We start from the raw sequence: 18,098 nt of genomic DNA, 5'->3' as shown, positions 1-18,098 counted from the left end.
GGTTCCGCCGCCTCCGCTGCAAGCGCAGGGTCCCGAGTTCTATCCCCGGTACCAAAAAAAATGCATTTGTTCTACTTTTCTACACTTTCTTAGCCAAGTGTGGTGGTGCATGTCTGTAGCCCCAGCACTCAGGAGGCTGAGGCAGGAGGAGGGAGCACTTCGAGTTCGAGGCCAGCCTGGGATACATAGTGAGTTCAAGGCCAGGCCGAACCACATTGCAAGACAGTGTCTCAAAAAACAAACAAAAAAGTTCTTAAGCAGATATTACTTTTATAATAAAAAGTAAGCATTAAAATGTGTCACTGCCACAGGCCAGCAGCTAAAAGGGTCAAAAAGAAATTTTTGCAAAACCAGTGAAGATCACAGAGTGACAGACAAAATGCAGACACTGCGCACGAGGAAGCGTCCAGGCAAACAGGAAGCCAGGCCTGCCCTGTCACTGCCACTTGCCCTTCTGAACACCCTGTCGATGTTGTCAAACTTCTTCGCCTTTTCAGGGAGCTGTGACCGGATGTCGCCCCCGATGAAGATGCTTTCGAGGTACATCCACTTCCGCTGCACCAGCATCCAGCTCTGCAGGGATAGCACAGGTCAGCAGGGACCCGGCCACCCCCCGTGGGGACGGGGTCGACTCAGCCTGGGCCCAGGGCTTTCTGCGTCACCCAACACGTGCCCAGCACCCTGCACCCCAAAACCCAGCAGAACCCTGAGCCACAGGTTTCCTTCCCATGATTTCTGTTACCCATGGCCAACTGCACCTGAAAAATGCAGCACAGCAAGAGACCCTGAGAGAGAGAGAGAGAAACTGCATCCCCGTCACTTTCATGACAGTAGACTGTTATGGCTGTTCTATTATATCAGTGCCTGTGTTCATCTCTTACTGTACATCATTTATAAATCACACTTTGTCATGGTGAAGAATAGGAAGAAAAAAACGGTACATCCAGGTCTGGGTTCGACCCATTTCCTGGGGAAGGCGACTGTGTGCAGGATGCTGGTGAAACCACAACAAAGCCTGGTAAGACACGTGGTCACACTTGACAGCAACAGCAAGCAGAGCATGGTATTGCCACCTGTAATCCCAGCACTTGGGGAGGCTGAGGCAGGAGCCTTGCCAAGTGCAAGCCTAGCCAGACAACTTGCTGACTTAGCGAGACCCTGCCTCAAAATTAAAAAATCAAAAGGGCTGGGGATGTGGCTCAGTGCAAAGGTCCTGGGTTCAATCCCCAGTATGCAAAAGAAGGAGGAGGAGGAGGACAAAGAAAAGAAGGAGAAGAAGGAAGAGGAGGAGGAGAAGCAAACTCTCCATGCCAGTCCAGGACAGGGAAGAAAGTCCTAGTCAGGAGCAGAGTTTGGAGCTCTGTAACCTACAGCACTCAAGGGCAGGCAGTGCAGGACAGTCAAGCTCCATGTGCTCGGAAGCTCTCTGTCCAGGTCTGGACCCAAAGCAACCCACAGCAGAGACTCCAACAAGCAGCCGCACACGAGCGGCCCCAGCAGCACCGCTTGTGACTCCTAAGGGGCGGAAACAACCCGCTGTCCATCAGTGAATAGTGAATGATGGGAGGCAAATCTGTCCACACAGAGGAGTATTACCCGGCCATGAAAAGGAATGGAGCCTCGACACAGGCTACGACGTGGATGAACCTTGAAAGTTCATGCCAGGAACAAAAGCCACACTGTGTCTGGCTCTGTTTATGTGAAATTTCCAGAGAGAAAAACCCAGAGAGACAGAAGGTGACCAGGGAATGGTGGGGTGACTGTTTCATGAGCTTGGGGTTTTCTCGCAGGGTTGTGAGAATCCTTTGGAACCAGCAGAGCTGGGGTGCGCACTGTGAATGTACTGAACTTGGTGAACTATGTGCTCTGGAGTAGTTAATTTTATGTCATGTAATTTCACCTCAATAAAAACTTTAAAACTCTTAAATAACAAAGAGAAACCAATGCTATGTCCTACAGAAGAGATCCCACACATTAAAAAGTCATAGATAAAGTAAGCAAGCAAGCCAAGGAAGCTGACCAGGCTGGGCACCAGAGGAAAGAGGCAGCCGCCCAAGTCAGGAGCAGCTGGGTAGCTCTGCGGCCATCTGAGGTACAGGCCGGGATGGACAGACTCCAAAGTAGACAACAAAGCGAAGCAGCACAAACAAAAACAGTCACAGAAAAACAAAAAAACTACACAGGTGAACTAAGAAGAAATCAGAATCACACAGAGAAAAGCCCACCACCATGAGAGATCATCAACCGGCACAGAGAAGAATTCTTGCCTAAGACAGAAGAAAGCCCACGAAGCGTTTAAAATGCAGACGTTTGCCACTGTCAATGTGTGGAGGAAGTGAATGCATCCTCGCAACAAGAACAGGATGGGACTAAAGAAGAACAGGGACACACTGAACAAAGAGCAATTATTCATCTTGGAAAGTTAAAATGCACCCATTGAAATAAAAACTCAGATCAAAGCCTGGCGTGGTGCCACAGGCCTGTCATCCCCACACTCTGGGAGGCTGAGGCAGGAGGACCACAAGTTCCAACCCAGCCTGGGTGACATGGTGATTAAGTGAGACTTTGTCTCAAAAGAAAAAATATAAGAAGGGCTGGGGATGTAGCTCAGGGTGGAGGCCGTGGGCTCAATCCCCCATAGGGCCAAAACAAATTTTTTTAAACTGAGATCAACAACTCCAGTCACACACTCCAGTCCTCCCCCAAAACAAAGCCAGACAGAGGTGGGAAGAAGACCTGGAGCCATGGCCTGCTCCCACCTCGATGACCTCCCCGATGAGAGACAGCGTCTTCTCCCACTTGTGCACGGTCTGCAGGAACGGCCCCACGAATCTGCTGCCCGAGATGCTCTGCAGGTTGACTACATTGTCGTCCAGACACTGGATGATCTCGTGCACGGAGCCCAGGACGTAGCCGCGCTCCTGCGTGCCCTTGTGGTACTTCACCACCGTGAACTTCATGGCCTCCCACGTGTCCAGGATCTCCTTCACGGCCTGCGGGACAGGAGGGGATGCATGGCCCTTGTGAGGACAGGAACCCAAGCCCACAGGCCTCCTGTGCTGGGACCCCATCCAGCCCTAGACGGCGGTCAGTGTGGGCAAAGCGGGTATTCTTCCAGGCCATAGCCGTCAGTGCAGCCCACAGGCTGGCTGTGTGCCAGGGAAGCGCGTCACACGCATGGTCTCGCTTGGTGAGCAGGCAACCCCATGTGGCAGGGTTGGAAACGCAGAGACCGGGCTCAGGCAGCAGATGCGCCTGCCAGCCCCCCGGCTGCTGGGTACCAGGGCCAGGGCTGACTGCCTCAGTCGGCCCAGAGCTGCATGCTCCCGGGTCCCACCCCGGGTTTCCTCACCTGCTGAGCAAGGTCAAGTGACAAAGCATGTGCCTTCAGACTCCATTTCCCAAATACCGTATGGGTAACCAGCAAGGTGTGTATATGTATACCTACGTAGGCATGTATTATGTGTATCCGGGTACATATGCATATGTATACAATGTGTCCCTGTATATATCAATACGTGAATATGTGTGCACTATGCATACATCCACACACATTTAGGTACATATATGTGAGTCATGATCAAAATATACAGTAGGTGTTTAAATTTTAAAAACTGATTACAATAACCAGAGACACATGCCCACAAATCCCCTTCCAAATCCTCCCCCTTTTCAAACACAGTTATCCCATTGTTCTTGCCACTTTCTGAAGCAGCTCTCGATCCTCTTTCGTGTCTTCACAAGATGGGATCAAAATACAGTGAGTGCTGCCGCCGATCGCCATCGACGGGAAAGGCAGCTCGTAAGAACCTAATGCTGGTCCCCAGCCACCTTCGTCACCGGATCTGGCTCTTCCCCAGAGTCCATGACCATGAGAGGTCAATGTTTTTGAGAAAATGGAAAAATGGAAACAAAGTCTTTGTAAATAGGGAGGGATGGAGGGGTTGAAGGGAGGGCAGGGGAAGGGGGAAAAATAAGAACCAAGAGAGATTATGTAAAGGTGCAAATTTCCAATGATGAATGTCATTATATTATATACCTAAAATGTACCAATGCTTAGAATGAATACTAGATAATGCAAAATAGGAAGAAAAGGTCCAAAGGGGAAGGGGAAGGGGAATTAGGAGGGGAAAAAAGGAAAGGAAAAAAGGGAAAGGAAAAATTGTGAGAAATGGAAAAAATGGAAGCAAAGTCTTTGGAAATAGGGAGGGATGGAGGGCGTGAAGGGAGGGCTGGGAGTGGGGAAAAATAAGAACCAAGAGAGATTATGTAAAGGTACAAGATCCCAATGATGAAGGTAAATGTATTGTATGCCTAAAACGTACCAATAAAAGAACTTAAGGAAAAAAAAACCATGTAAACCACACACACACAAAAAAGAAAGGTCAATGTTTTGAACCCATTCAGGACATCGAGGCAGGCAGGACAGCGTAGCTAAAGACATCAGGAGAGAGGGCTCCAGAGCTGCTGCAGGAAGTGGCGAGAACATGGGGTTAGTGTGTTCAAAGTGAGGGGAGGGTTTGAAGGGGCATTCGTGGCCATTTGTCTCTTACTGTATGCACTTTGTGGTCACCCTTGCCTGTGTACTTGTGTGTGGGCGCGTGTATAAGTGTATGGAGGCATGTGGGTCTGTGTGTACACAGGTGTGTAGTGTGTGTACATATATGTGTGTATGCACATATACATGTGGCACAAGCTTTTTTTTAAGTTGGAAAGGGCATTCACTAAAATGTTAGTAATAATCATCTTCAGGTGGTGAGATCAGGAGTGATTTGTTTCTTTTTTTAATTTTCTACCATGAACATCCCTCGTTCTACAATAAACAAGGGAGAGTGAAACTATAGTCAGAAACAGTAAAAAAGCTAATGGAGGCAGAAAGTCTCTTTTCAGAACAAAGCATCCTTTATCACTCAACCCAACAAACACTGGAGCAAATACCATGCGCTTCATCTCTGAACGAAAAGCGATCCTCCCCTGATGAATCCGGTCGCCACGCACTGCGACATGTACCAGTAAGAACGCTGGGCACTGTAAACCCTCTCCCCACCCTGTAGGCCCCACCTTCTCGATGGCAACCTCCTTGACAGCGGTGGTGACAATCTCATTGAGGACGTCTGTGTGCTTGTGAAGTTCCATGGCAAACATGTTTTCCAGAGTGAACGTTTCGGTCATTTCAAAAAAGACACCTGTCTTCTCCATAAGATCCTTCCAATGCCTGGAAGTGCATCAACATTAAAAAATCTTTATGCTGGCAAAGTCAGTGATGAACTCAAAGGTCCCCGCCAAAATCCCACGCCCCATGGCCTTATGGCAACTTCCTGGAGGGAACTGTGACACTCGGCCATGCTAGGCAAGTGCTAACCACTGAGCTACATCTCAGTCCTTGCTCTGAGTACTGCAGGGAAAAAACACACCGTGGCAGAGAACATAAGAAGCAGCTGCCTCATGGTTGGGACCTTCTGGGGTGGACGTCAGCAAGGCAGCCAGTGGAAGGCCAGGCCCACACACAGGCCTCCAACCTGCGCCACACCCGGAGGGTCGCTGCTTCTGCACCTCCATTTCCCAGCTCCACCCACCCAGGAGCAGACACGAAGCAGGACAGCTTGACTCTGGTCATGGGCTAGGGGTCCACAGACTCAACATTACACGGCATGGGGTCACCCGTGGACAAGGGGGCGGGTCCATCCCCCTCCGGGCCTCCTGCTTCTGTCAGAGGGGAAGTCCAGGCCAGGCTCATGGGGTGGCCAACACCTCCTGGGGGCTCCTGCAGGGCAGGCAACAGCTTGGAGCTAAATTTTTTTTAATTATTTTTATTTTTAGCCAGGTATAGTGGTGCACACCTGTAAGTCTGTAATCAGTGCAAGTTCCAGGCCAGCCTGGGCTACATAGTGGGACCCTGTCGAAAGAAAAGAAAAGAAAAGGAAAGGAAAGGAAAGGAAAGGAAAAAGGAAAGGAAAAAGAAAAGGAAGAAAGGGAAGAAAAGAAAGAAGTAAAAGTGAAATAAAACCACGACAGTGTAGGTGAGACCCTGGTCTGATCGACATCGTGGGAAGGGGCCAGAGCTCGAGAAACCCTGGGTCACAGGGTCACAGAACTGGGACCTGCTGCTGGAAAACACTGAATTTCACAGCTTGGAACAGTGACGTATGCACAGGAGGCCACCCCAGGCGGACATGCAGAGGGGCTGAGAGCCATGTACTAAACACACACACACACACACACACACACACACACTCTCTCTCTCTCTCCATGGGGTTGATAATTTTCTAGAAACAACACCATAGAGCTCCCTCTTGCCTAACTACAGCTCCGTGTCATCACTGGAACCTTGTTCTTCATCATTAGCTCTCAGCGGGGACATGTTTTAAACTAAAAGCTCCTCCCATGCATTCACACCGGCCAAGTGAGGACAAAGCCAACCTGTCCCTGAGCGCCTCGTGTTTCAGGTCGAGCAGCAGTGGGATGGAGTCCTTAAATGCCTTCATCTTCATTTCCAAGTGGCAGGTGACCGACAGGGTGCGCATGGCCCGGGGCAGCCTCTTGAGCGCCTTGAAGTAGCCATCGATGCCCTCCTGCAGCACTTGCACGTTCAGGTTGATCCACAGCGTCTGCGACCACTCCTCCTTGGCGACCTGGAGGTGCACCACAGTGTTCCATGTGGGAGCCCTCAGTCCCCAGCTCTGGGCTGCACTCAGCCCTCCGAAAACAGCCCACCCACCCGCCTGTCTGCCTGTCCGTCCACGGCATCCCAAGGGCCCACAGGAAGGACCTCAGCCATCAGAAAGGCTGACAAGAACTGCACCTGCCCCACTCCATTATCCTGAAGACACGCTCGTGTGTTATGTTTTCCTGAGATTTAATGTAAAAGGCCCTTTCTTGCATAAAATCATCCAAACTTGGACCTTCTAATGCCCAGGCTGACAGTAGCCCACATCACAAAATGCAGCCGGAAGCCGTGTCCCACAATGCCCAGCACTGAGCGCTCTGGTTTGTTTTTTGGGGGGTTTTTTCCCCCATTAACTTTATTGGTACATTTTAGGTATAAAATACAGTTACATTCATCATTGGGATCTTGTACCATTACATGAGTCTCTTGGTTCTTATTTTTTTCCCCTTCCCTTGCCCTCCCTTCACCCCCTCCACCCTTCCCTATTTGCAAAGACCTTGTTTCCATTTTTTTCCTCTTCTCATAATTTTTCCTTTCCCTTTTTTCCCTTCCCCTACCCCTCCCAATTCCCCTGCTCTTTTAGACCTTTTCTTCCTGTTACACAATATCAGTTATACATTTTTAAAATTACAATATTAAGATCTAGGAGACATTACCACAGATTTTACAGAATTTAAAAGGATATAGAAAGAATATTACAAAAATCTGTTTTAAAATAAATTTGACAACTTCTAAGAAGTAACTTAGAAGAAAATTAATGAAAATTAATGAAACTAACTCTGGAGGAAATATAAAATTTGAATAGCACCTATTAAAGACTTGAAAACCTACCCATATGACAACAGCAGGCTCATAAACATTTTAACTGATAAATTATATCAAACATTTAAAGCAGAAAAAAGAAGGAACAATTCTCCCCTCATTTTAGGAACTCAACATTGTGCTAATCCTAAAACTGTATAAAGATGATAGAAGGAAAAGGTATGAACATAGATAGAAATTTGTTTAACAAAACAAACTCTTAGAAGTCAGATCTGGCAGTATGTAGAAAGTGGTTTTATTATAGGGATGGCAGTGTTGGTTCAGCATTGGAAGATCCACCCCCAAAAGTAATCATTTTAACAGAGGAAAGGAGAAACCCATATGATCCCGTCACTAGTTGGAGAAAGAGTATTGGACTACATTCTACAGCTGTTCATGGTAAAAGCTATCAGGAGACTCGAAGTAGAACAGAACCTTCTCAACAGATCAAAGACATGTACTCCATACTTCCAACAAAAACTCCTTCTATGAATGGAGAAGATACAATGCTTTCTCCCTAAAGTGGGGAACAAGGGCATATATGCCTACTCTTCATCTGTCCATTAGACTTTGAAACATAGGCCCAAACCAAAATAGTCTGGCAATAAAATGACACAACTAGGATAGGATTGGCACAGCAGAAGCAAAATCTTTATATGTAGATGAAATGATCATCTACAGAGAAAATACTAAGAAATCTCTAGGAGCCCCTAGAACTTGTACTTGAATTTAGCAGGATTAGAAAACACAAGGTATATATAAAAATTCAGGTCTGTGTATACTTGCTATAAATGAAGAACTAGATATTGAAATTTAAAAGTTATGTAGGAGTACAAAGGACCCAGAAAAGCCAAAAACAAAAACAAAAACAAAAACAGTGTTGGAAGACGTTTAGCACCCAATTTTAAGACTTCTTCTAAAGCTACAGTAATCAAGGCAGTGTTGGTGTAAGGAAAGACATATAGATCATCTGAATAAAACAGAGAATCTAGAAATCAAACCATACATATATGGTCCACTGAGTTTTGAAAGATTATTTAACATTAGCATTTTATAGAATATAAACTCGATTCAAGAGCCGAGGAAGAGATAGTGTCTTCAGCAAACGGCACTAGCACACCTGGTATCTGTATATAAAAAATTAACCTCAACCCTTTTTTTCCATACATGAAAATAACTTGAAGGGATCTATGAACCTAAATAAGAAAGCCTAAAAGTATAAAACTTTAAGGAGAAATTATAAGGGAAAATATTTATGAATTCAGGGTAGGCAAGAACTACCTAGGATACAAAAAACATGATGTATAAAAGAAAAAATTGATAAATGAGATTCCATCAAAATTTAGAACTTTAAATGACATCATTAAAATGAAAAGTCCTTAAACAGACCATATTTACAATGCATATAACCTATGAGCAGAATATATAAAGAATTCTTAGAGCTCATTAATAGACAACCCAATTAAAATGTAGACATAAGATGAGAAATAGCCAGTATAGCACAAGGAATGGTGTGAAACTCTAGAATCAGAAAAATACTAATCAGTACAATAATAAGATTGAATTATACACTCATTAGGGAGATGAAGTTAAAAGTTTTAAAAGCCTTGTCATGACTTTTTCTTTTTGTTGGATTCTCCCCCTTTGAGTTTAATTTGTCACACCCAATGGATTCATTCTGCTGGGTTTCCTGGGGTTGTGATCCTCATTGTCTTTTCCTAGGGTATTGTCTAAAATTTTTTGGAGTGCCGGTTTGGTATTCATGAAGTTCCTGAGGTACTCTTTATCATGAAAGTATCTTATTTCTCCATCAATTTTGAAAGATAGTTTTGCAGGGTACATTAATCTGGGTTGGAGGCTGTTTTCCTTTAGGGCTTGAAATACATCACTCCAAGCTCTTCTTGCCTTGAGGGTTTGCATTGAGAAGTCTGCTGTGATTCTGATGGGCTTTCCTTTGTATGTGATTTGTTTCTTTTCTCTCACTGCTTGTAGAATTTTGTTCTTCTGTTGGGTTTCTGGAATCCTAACTATTATATGCCTATGTGTAGATTTTTTTTTTTGATTAAGGCTAGTTGGAGTCCTATATGCCTCACTTACCTGTATGTCAAGTTCTTTTCCCCTCCTTGGAAAGTTTTCTCCCATCACCTCTGTGAAGAGTTTTTTTTATGTCATCTGCACTCTCTCCTCTTTCCTCACTGACTCCAATCAGTCTTATGTTATTCTTCTTTGCATCGTCTAGCAGCCTCTGGATTGATTTCTCATGTTCCCTCACAGTTTTAAAGCAATTTTTCTTTTCCTCCTCATTAATTACAATCTTATCTTCTATATGTGAAATTCTATCCTCACATTGGTTCATTCTGCTGTGCCGACTTTCGATGGAGTTTGTAATCTCTTAGAAATGTGTTTGTATCTGTTTTATGGATTCCATTTGTTTCCTATGTTGGGATTCCATCAAGTTCCTCAGATCCTCTATTTTTTATCTGTGTCCTCTCCAGATTTATTAATCATGTCTTGCACCATGAGCAAAATCTTTGCTGTTATCTGAGTAATTATTTCTGATCTCATTTTTCCCAGATCCTCTTTTGTTGCCAGTTCAGAGAGTCCAGGTGGTTAAGTATCAGAATGTTCCATCTCATTTCCCTTTGGGGTTGCTGGAGGTGATCTGGAAGTCTGTTTTTGAGGCTTGTTTATGTGTCTTCTCATTTCCACGGGGTGGGGGTGGGGTGCTTCTGGTGCCCACGCGGCTCACCTTCTTGGCCCTAGGAGCCTGGGATGGCAGCGGGGGAGCTTCCTTCAGGGTGCTGGGACTGGCTGAGCTTCAGGGCTCTGGTTTTTGACCCCAGGTATGTGTGACCCACAGCATCTCTGTACTTGTCATTTCTACTCCTCAGGAGACATAAAAAGCTCTCATTGAAGTGGGGTTTCTGAGATGACTCTCATGAGTTGCCTCTTCCTTGTTGCAAGCATGTGGTGTGATGCAAAATCAGGAAGTCCCGAGCACCCCGAAGTCCTGCCCGGTTCCTGCTCTGTCACCTCTGTCCTGTCAGCCGTCCCCGCCTGGGCCTCTGCTCCACCCGCTCCTCCCCATCCACAGCCCAAATCAGGACCTGAATGCCACTGTCCCCTTGGCCCCGAAGCCCCTCCTGCAGATCCCCCTCTCCCTGCTGCTTCTGCTCACCTTGTGGCTGTGTGCACCACTGGGGAAACTGAGGCAACCCCAACTCACCCCAGGAGCACCTCTGCACATACACTATGCCTCCCATGCAACAACGGACAAACCCATCTGTCCCTAGCCTGAGGCCAGCGCTTGACCCTGTCCCTTCCCTCAGACTCCAGGACCCCAGACATCTCTGGAACCCCCCCCTCCCCTCCCCCAGCCTCTGCTCTGCCCTGGGCTGCTCCAGTCAGCAGACAAACTCGGCAGAAATTTCTCCATCTCTGGTAAAATCCACCTGGCCCGCATCTACTCCCCACCCCCCGGCGCCCTGGATGACGAAAACCCGGGAAAACCCGGTAATACCCAGTGTCTCTAGCTCCTCTCTTCCTGTTCTCAGCTTTCTTTTAACAGCTTTTTGTTGCTTTGTTTGTGGTTTTTGAGACAAGGTCTCCAAATGTAGCCCAGGCTGGCCTCGAACTCAAGGTGATCCTCCTGCCTCAGCGTACGGTGTGCTGGGACCACAGGCACCAGGCACCACACCAGCCCTGTAACAGCTGTCCTGAGGCCTCTCGGGCATGGGAAGCCAGTCACTTCCTTGTCGGGGAACAGCCTGGCCCCCGCGGAGGACCGCCAGCCGCAGGGTTGTGAGGTGGACACGGAGCCGGCTGCACATCAGGGGGTGCACAGGATGCCACTCGCTGCGGGCAGAAGCTCTGCCGTGTCCTGGCCGGCAGCAAGACCTGTGTGTCCCCGAGACTCAGACGACAGGGACAGCACTCAGCTGGTGGCACCTGCTTACCGCAGGCTCATGAGGAGGCCGGGCAGCTCCGGCCCTGAGCTCCTCGGTACCTGCCGTCTCGGGCCCTGCATGACACTCACCTTCAGCCCCTCATAGAGTTCGTAAATCATGCGCAGCCTGGCCATCTCCTTCTGCACCTTGAGCAGCTGCGGGTACATTGTGATGGGGAGGTCGAAGAGCTTCTCGGCATTCGCCAGCTCCTGCTGGTTCTTCTCGTGCTTTACCAGCTCCCTTTCAAACGTGCTTAAAAGTTCTACTCCTAGGAAACAGATGTGTAAGGAAATGAGTGAGGCCAGGCTTGCCTGTAAACCCTGCACTTGGGGAGGCTGAGGCAGGAGGATCGAAAGTTCAAACCCCGCCTGGGCAACTTAACCACTTAGCCAGACCCTGTCTCAAAACTGAAAAATGGAAAAGGGGCTGGGGATGGAGCTCAGTGCAAAGGGTTCAATCCTGCAATGGCAAAAAATTTAATTAATTAATAGAATTTGAAGGTATACAAAATTGAATAAGAAATTGTGAGTGATGTATATAAATTATCATCTCGTCCCCTAAGCCACAGGAGAAGACAAATTTAGGATTCCTAGGCGGTTTCACTATAAGTAAAACCAAAAGCCCAGGGACAGCCTCGAGCATCTCCAGACAGAAAATCCTCTGTAATTCTTGGACCCCGGGCAGGCGGGGGATGGGGCTGGTGTTCATCAGGGCCCCGGAGCTGTGCCTGTCGGGGTTCAGATCCCGGTCCTCCGTCTCCCCCGGCCTTGGAAACTCTGTCATCCGGCTGGGGATGCTCTTGGCCTTCTCCCTGCACCCATCCCCCGCCCGAGGTCACCTGCATCGGGACATCAGCAGCGATCCGCCACCTGTCCCAGGGCCACCTTCCCCAGATGCCTCCTCGGGGACCTGTTTTTGTCTGGCCTCGCTGCAGTTCTCATCTGTGTGAGGCTCACGGGATGCACAGCGTTCGACTCAGAATAAGAGCTTTAGGGTTCCCGTCTTCCCTCCTTTCAGACGGTTATTGAAAGGGGAGGGAACAACTCCACAGCTTGCTCAGGATGATAATCTGCCTTTTTTCTTTTCTTTTTTGAGACAGGGTCTCCCTGTGGAGCCCAGGCTGGCCTCAGACTTCCAGCGATCTCCTGCCTCAGCCTCCCGAGTCCTGGGATGACAGGTGTGCGCCACGCTTGGAAAGGGTCTTACCTTTATCGAGGTCTTCGTCAACAGTACCCGGGCCTTGGTTGTAAAAGCGCTTCGCAAAGTCGTCTATCTGACAGCGGTAGTTCATTATCTCCCCGCGAGTAACCTGGGGAAAGCGAGGGCCCGTTCATTCACGGTGAGGGCTTTCCCAGCATCCGGGCGGAGTGAGATGCGCAGCTACCGTACCTCGGTGAAGGTTCGCTTTATGCCCCCAAGCGCGCGCTCCACGTTCACGGAGTCACTGAAGAGACTGAGCCACATGCCCTCAATCTTCCCGACCAGCTCCCTCTCGGCATCCGAAGGCTGAGTTAAAAAACAAAAAAGCAGAGCCAGCCATAATCACCAGTAACGGGCCTGAAATTTCTGGGCAACTTGCTCCCCGGGACTTCTTCTCCAGTCACAGCAGGATAGGTCATTTGAGCCAACTGGAAAAACTGGTTGAAATATTTTTTAAAAATTTTTTTGCATTACTGGAGATTAAACCCAGGGCTTTGCACTGAGCTACATCTCAAGTTCTTTTCTTTTGAGACAGGGTCTCACTAAGTTGCTAAGTGGCCCGGGCTGAGTTCAAACTTGTGATCCTCCTGCCTCAGCCTCCCGAGCACTGGGATCACAGGTGTGTGCCGCCTCCTATGATTTCTTTTCTTGGTACTGGGGATCAAACTCAGGTCCTTGAGCTTGCAAGGCAGGCAGCAGCACCACTGAGCTAAATCCCCGGCTATGATTTTATAATTAAATGAAATCAGGATGAAATAAAATTTAATTTTATAATTAAAATTAAATCAGGATAAAATAAAATTTAAAAATAAATAGATGGACAGAAGTAACTCAGAGAGAAGAGCCCTTCATTAAAAAAAAAAAAGCTTGGGCCCAGGATTTAGCTCAGTGGTTTCACCACCTGCTACACAAGCACAAAGACCCAAGTTTGATCCCCGGTACCAAAAAAAAAAAAAAAAAAGCTTAACTTCAAATCAACTGAATCTCTAATTAAAGTTACCTTGGCTTGCCAATATACCCAGTTTTGCTGACTTTCACAAACGAAAATAAATATCCTCTGATGAAATATACCACTTCAAAGCCTTCAATTTCCTCTACATTTTATCACATACAATGACAAGGACTTGATCAGAAAAGCAAAGTATGTAAAGGCACAAAAGGGCTTAAAGGAAATCAAGAGATTCACAGGCCATACAAGCAGACCCTAAGGGAGTGAGAAGCCACAGAAATGAAAATAATTTTACTCAATAGAGTAAAAGAGCCAGGCATAGTGGTGCATGGCTATAATGCAGCACTCAGGAGGCTGAGGCAGGAGAATAGCCATTAGTTTGAGCCCAGCCTGGGCCACATAGCAAGTTCAGACAGGTCTGAACTACATAGCAAGACTCTGTCTCAAAACACTAAACAAAGAGAAAGAACAAATAAATGAAAGAAAAGAAAGACAAAATTGAGAATTTGGTCAGAGGACAGGAAATTGCTTTCAAAATGGAAATTCTCAAACTTTTCATTCCAGTGCCTGCAATTAAACACTAACAGGGTGGGTTACAGAACCAGTAACAATGGGCTAGACACAACTGAAGAGAAAGTTAATGAACTGAAGCTTTAGGTCACAGGGTTCAGAGTGAACCACAGAAAGGAAAGACAGAAGAGAGTATGAAGTGCAGATATGCCTGTGAGAATGGCCAACGTACGCATAACTGGAATCCCAGAAGAAGGAAAGGAAGGAAAAAGTGTTCATTTTCCAAAACTAGATAAAGGTATCGACCTGTAAAATTTTAAAATGCTACACAGCCCAAAAGGAATAATAATTTTTTAAAAAAAAAACCTAGTTGTATAGTATCATAACTTTTCTTTTCTTTCTTTTTTTTTTTTTGGTACCGGGAATCGAACTCAGGACCTTGAGCTTGTGAGGCAGGCGTCAGAACCACTGAGCTAAATCCCGGCCCTAGTATCATAACTTTTGAAAACCAAACTCAGACATAGATCTTCCAAGCAGACAGGGAACTGGTGAGACCAGATTCCCTTCAAATGGAGCAAGGGAATGACCACAGACTTCGTAGTCAGGTCAATGGGTCCCAAAGACAATGGAATAACATCTGCTCACAGGATTAGAAAAGCAAACATTTCAAAAAGACTAATAAAATCTGTGCAAGGGTGTGGCACAACTGGAACCATTACACCTTCTGGTTTGAGTGTAAATCGGTACCATCACACAGGAAAACTAGCAGAAAATAGTAAAACTGAACATATGAATTCCCTACAACCCAGCAATTCCACGGTTGGTCTTATACCCAGCACATCAAAAGTTATGCTAATACGAACATGGTAGCTACACTTGTGATATCCAAACTCTAGACATAGTCCAAATATCCTTTGGTGGGCTAGTCACACAATGGAATATTACACAGCAAAGATGATGACTGAACTATGCTACAGGTAATGACAACAGGGGCAACTCAAAATGTAAAACCAAGTGGAAAAAGTCTGGCACCACAGAATGCACACTCTATCATTCAACTGAAATAAAATTCAGAAACAAACATATGTAGTCTATAGTGCTGAGGTCCAGGAGAAGTCACAGCATGATAAGAAGACAGCGCATGGAGGGAAGAAGAGTGGGGCTGTGGGGCACTGGTAATGTCCTTCTCAACCTGTGTGCTGATTAAACACATGTTCTTGGGCCAGGGATGTAGCTCAGTGGTTCCGCTGTCTGCCTCGCAAGTGCAAGGTCCTGAGTTCCATCCCCGGTGTAAACAAAAACAACAACAACAACAACAAAAAAAAACACATGTTCTCTGTGTGAAAATGTATCATGCTATATGTTTACGCTTCACACAATTCCCTATATATGTGTTATGTGCAGATAAAGTTTTAAAAAACCAATCAAACTTAGAACCACCTGGTAGGTCTGAGCCAGAAAAAACAAAGAGGGCATACTCCAAGAGCCCACACTAGGAATGAGCCTGGAGCATCATTACCTACTCTGCAGCCACCGAAGAGGTAAGAGAATATGAACATTTTCATTAAATAAATTGGAAATTTTAGATGAGATCTTTTTAAAAAATCACCTTCCAACCAGAGGACAAGCAGAAATGCAAAGCCTAAGGAGTCCTAAATGGAACAGTAATCAAATACCTTTGCAAACACACACACACACACACACACACACACACACACACACACACACACACACACACACACACACACACACACACACACACACACACACACACACACACGGTCCCGGCAAGAGCCGGGTCCAGTGCTCATTCTTAACCAGCAGGTGGCGTATCGCGTCTCCCACGTTTACCAGATTCGGAGAAGTCAGAGTTCAGTCTTACACTTTGAGGCATAGCCTGGGCTGAGAACCTGAGGCCCTGTCAGGAAAACGCATGGTGCACAAAATCTCACAATCCCAGGGAGACCCTAGGCCGCCAGACCTACGGACTTGCAGGCACCTGTGCTTCACAACCCTAAACAAAGGAAGATTGATTTCCAGTTTCTTGTAACATCTTACATCCTGCTTTCTCCCCTCGTTTCCTGTCATTTTTATAGGAGTTCCTTATTTATCAAAGGTAATGAACCAAAAAGAAAGAAGGAAAGGAGGGAGGGAGAGAGGGAGAAAAAAAAGAAGAATCAAAACTGAGATGAAAGACATGCAGTTACAAAATGATCTACAAAATGCCACACGGGCCACGAGAGACCAAGAGATAGATACAGTGCTGCCTCGGCTCACAAAATTAATTCTTTCCACAATTCTGGTCGCAGAATTTATTCCACGATTCTAGTTGCAACCGGATGCAAGCACAGTACGCATGTAATACAACCGGAATCATGGAAAGAATTAAGCTCTGAACCGAGGTACCCCTGTACTATCTAGGCCAGGGGCGGCTTGTAGTCCTAGCACCCGGGAGGGTGAAGCGGGAGGATCGCTTGAGCTCAGGAGTTCAAGGCCAGCCGAGGCGTGCATAAATAAATAAATAAATATCTGTGAGTCGAAGTTATTCTTAATATCTGCGGGTGGCTTTACACAGACCGCCTTACAGAAACGCTGACTCACCAAGATGTGGTAGATCCCCATGGTCCGATAGCGCTCCTGGACGTCCTTGTATCTCAACTCCATGACTAAAGATTTACTCCTAATCTCTGCAATGGTGCCAAGGACGAACTTGAGGTCTTCGAGGGTGTCGGGGCTCTTCTTGAGGTTTTTGTTCAAGTGCTGGAAAAGAAGGCCAGAGGGTCCCCAACAAGCCCGGGGACGCGTGCCCACCGCACCTGGCCAAGAGCCCACCTCCATCTCCTCCTGCAGGCTGTAGAGCTCCTCACGGGCCGAGTCGTTGAGCAGCCTGCCCAGCGAGGTCACCCAGGACTTGGCTGTCTCCTGCATGGTGGTGGCCAGGGGCCCCAACAGGAGCCGGATGCAGTGCTGGTCCTTGACCAGCGGGTGGCGCATGACGTCGTCGGCGATCCTGGAGTAGAACTGCAGCTTCTCGTCGAAGGACACGCAGGGCGGCTTCCTGGAGGCGAACTTCTCCATCACGATGGCCTTGTCCAGCTTCCAGAGCGGCCGGTAGCGCTTCCAGCGCTGCAGGTACTTCATGAGGCTCACCAGCAGCCGGTGTACGTTCTGCGGGATCAGTACGGCCTGCTCCGCTACCTGCGGGTTCTGGGAGACGTCGCTGTGGAAGCTGAGGACCACCACCTCCTCTTCCTCCCCCTTCTGCGGGGGGCACTCGATGCAGCTGCCGTTCATCCACCGGACGAAGTGCTGCGGGAGAAGCGGGAGGCCACGTCAGGTCTGCTGCACCGCTGGGGGCCGAACCAGAGCCTTCACACTGAGCTGCATCCCCGGCCCTTTGTATGTATTTATTTTTATACTGACACAAGTGGGACTGGAATTTGCAACCCTCCCACCTCAGCCTCCCAAGTGCTGGGATGACACCCACGTGCCACCAAACCATAGCTCTGTCTTCGCCACTAGGATTCGGAGCGGTTGATAGGCAACAGATGCTAACCGCAGCTTGGACAAATAAAACAACACTTGCCTCTGTATTTACAGAGGCGAAAGCCCACAGGGCCTGCGAACCCATTGTCCAGTATCCCAGAACAAAGCTGCAACTTGACACGCCCTGGACACAGCCCTGGCTCCGGTTTCTTGTTTGTTTGTTTGTTTGTTTGTTTGCTGCTGTCGTTGCAGTACTAGGGGCTGAATCCAGGGCCTTCACACTGAACTGCATCTCTGCCCCAGTTTTGGTTTTTGTTCCTCTGAGACAGGATCTCACGAAGTCACTAAGTCAGCCAAGCTGGGCTCCAACTTGCAGTCCTCCTGCCTCAGCCTCCGGAGTAGCCGGGCCTCCAGGGGTGTGTCACCCCATCTGGCTTCCCTTGTCTTTCACACAAGTGTGACTCACGACCGCAGAGCATGAGGCTGTCGCCCGTGGCTGGTCTGACCACAGTACAGGCACCTGCTAGACAAGAATCTC

General features: G+C 47.5%; 1 protein-coding gene across 7 annotated transcripts in view; it reads right to left on the bottom strand.

Moving 5' to 3' along the window:
• The window catches only part of Dnah10 (dynein axonemal heavy chain 10), a 98,312-nt gene that overhangs the window by 52,629 nt on the left and 27,585 nt on the right, over nucleotides 1-18,098 (bottom strand). For all 7 annotated transcript variants that reach the window (XR_002394580.2, XM_021257629.2, XM_087198035.1 and 4 more), the window contains exons 20-28: nucleotides 16,907-17,383; nucleotides 16,676-16,834; nucleotides 12,805-12,921; nucleotides 12,622-12,724; nucleotides 11,505-11,683; nucleotides 6,421-6,632; nucleotides 5,062-5,215; nucleotides 2,760-2,993; nucleotides 451-573 (exon numbers count right to left, since the gene is read on the bottom strand). Coding sequence is in view for 6 of the 7 variants with exons in the window: in XM_021257629.2 (XP_021113288.2) it covers nucleotides 451-573; nucleotides 2,760-2,993; nucleotides 5,062-5,215; nucleotides 6,421-6,632; nucleotides 11,505-11,683; nucleotides 12,622-12,724; nucleotides 12,805-12,921; nucleotides 16,676-16,834; nucleotides 16,907-17,383 (1,758 nt within the window). In the remaining variant the exon portion in view is untranslated. The remainder of the gene's footprint in view (nucleotides 1-450; nucleotides 574-2,759; nucleotides 2,994-5,061; nucleotides 5,216-6,420; nucleotides 6,633-11,504; nucleotides 11,684-12,621; nucleotides 12,725-12,804; nucleotides 12,922-16,675; nucleotides 16,835-16,906; nucleotides 17,384-18,098) is intronic.

Source organism: Heterocephalus glaber, unplaced genomic scaffold, assembly GCF_053883595.1.
Source record: "Heterocephalus glaber isolate CG9 unplaced genomic scaffold, H.glaber_assembly_v1.0 deba00001687, whole genome shotgun sequence".
Taxonomy (NCBI): Eukaryota; Metazoa; Chordata; class Mammalia; order Rodentia; family Bathyergidae; genus Heterocephalus; species Heterocephalus glaber.
This window is presented reverse-complemented; position numbering and strand designations above follow the sequence as displayed.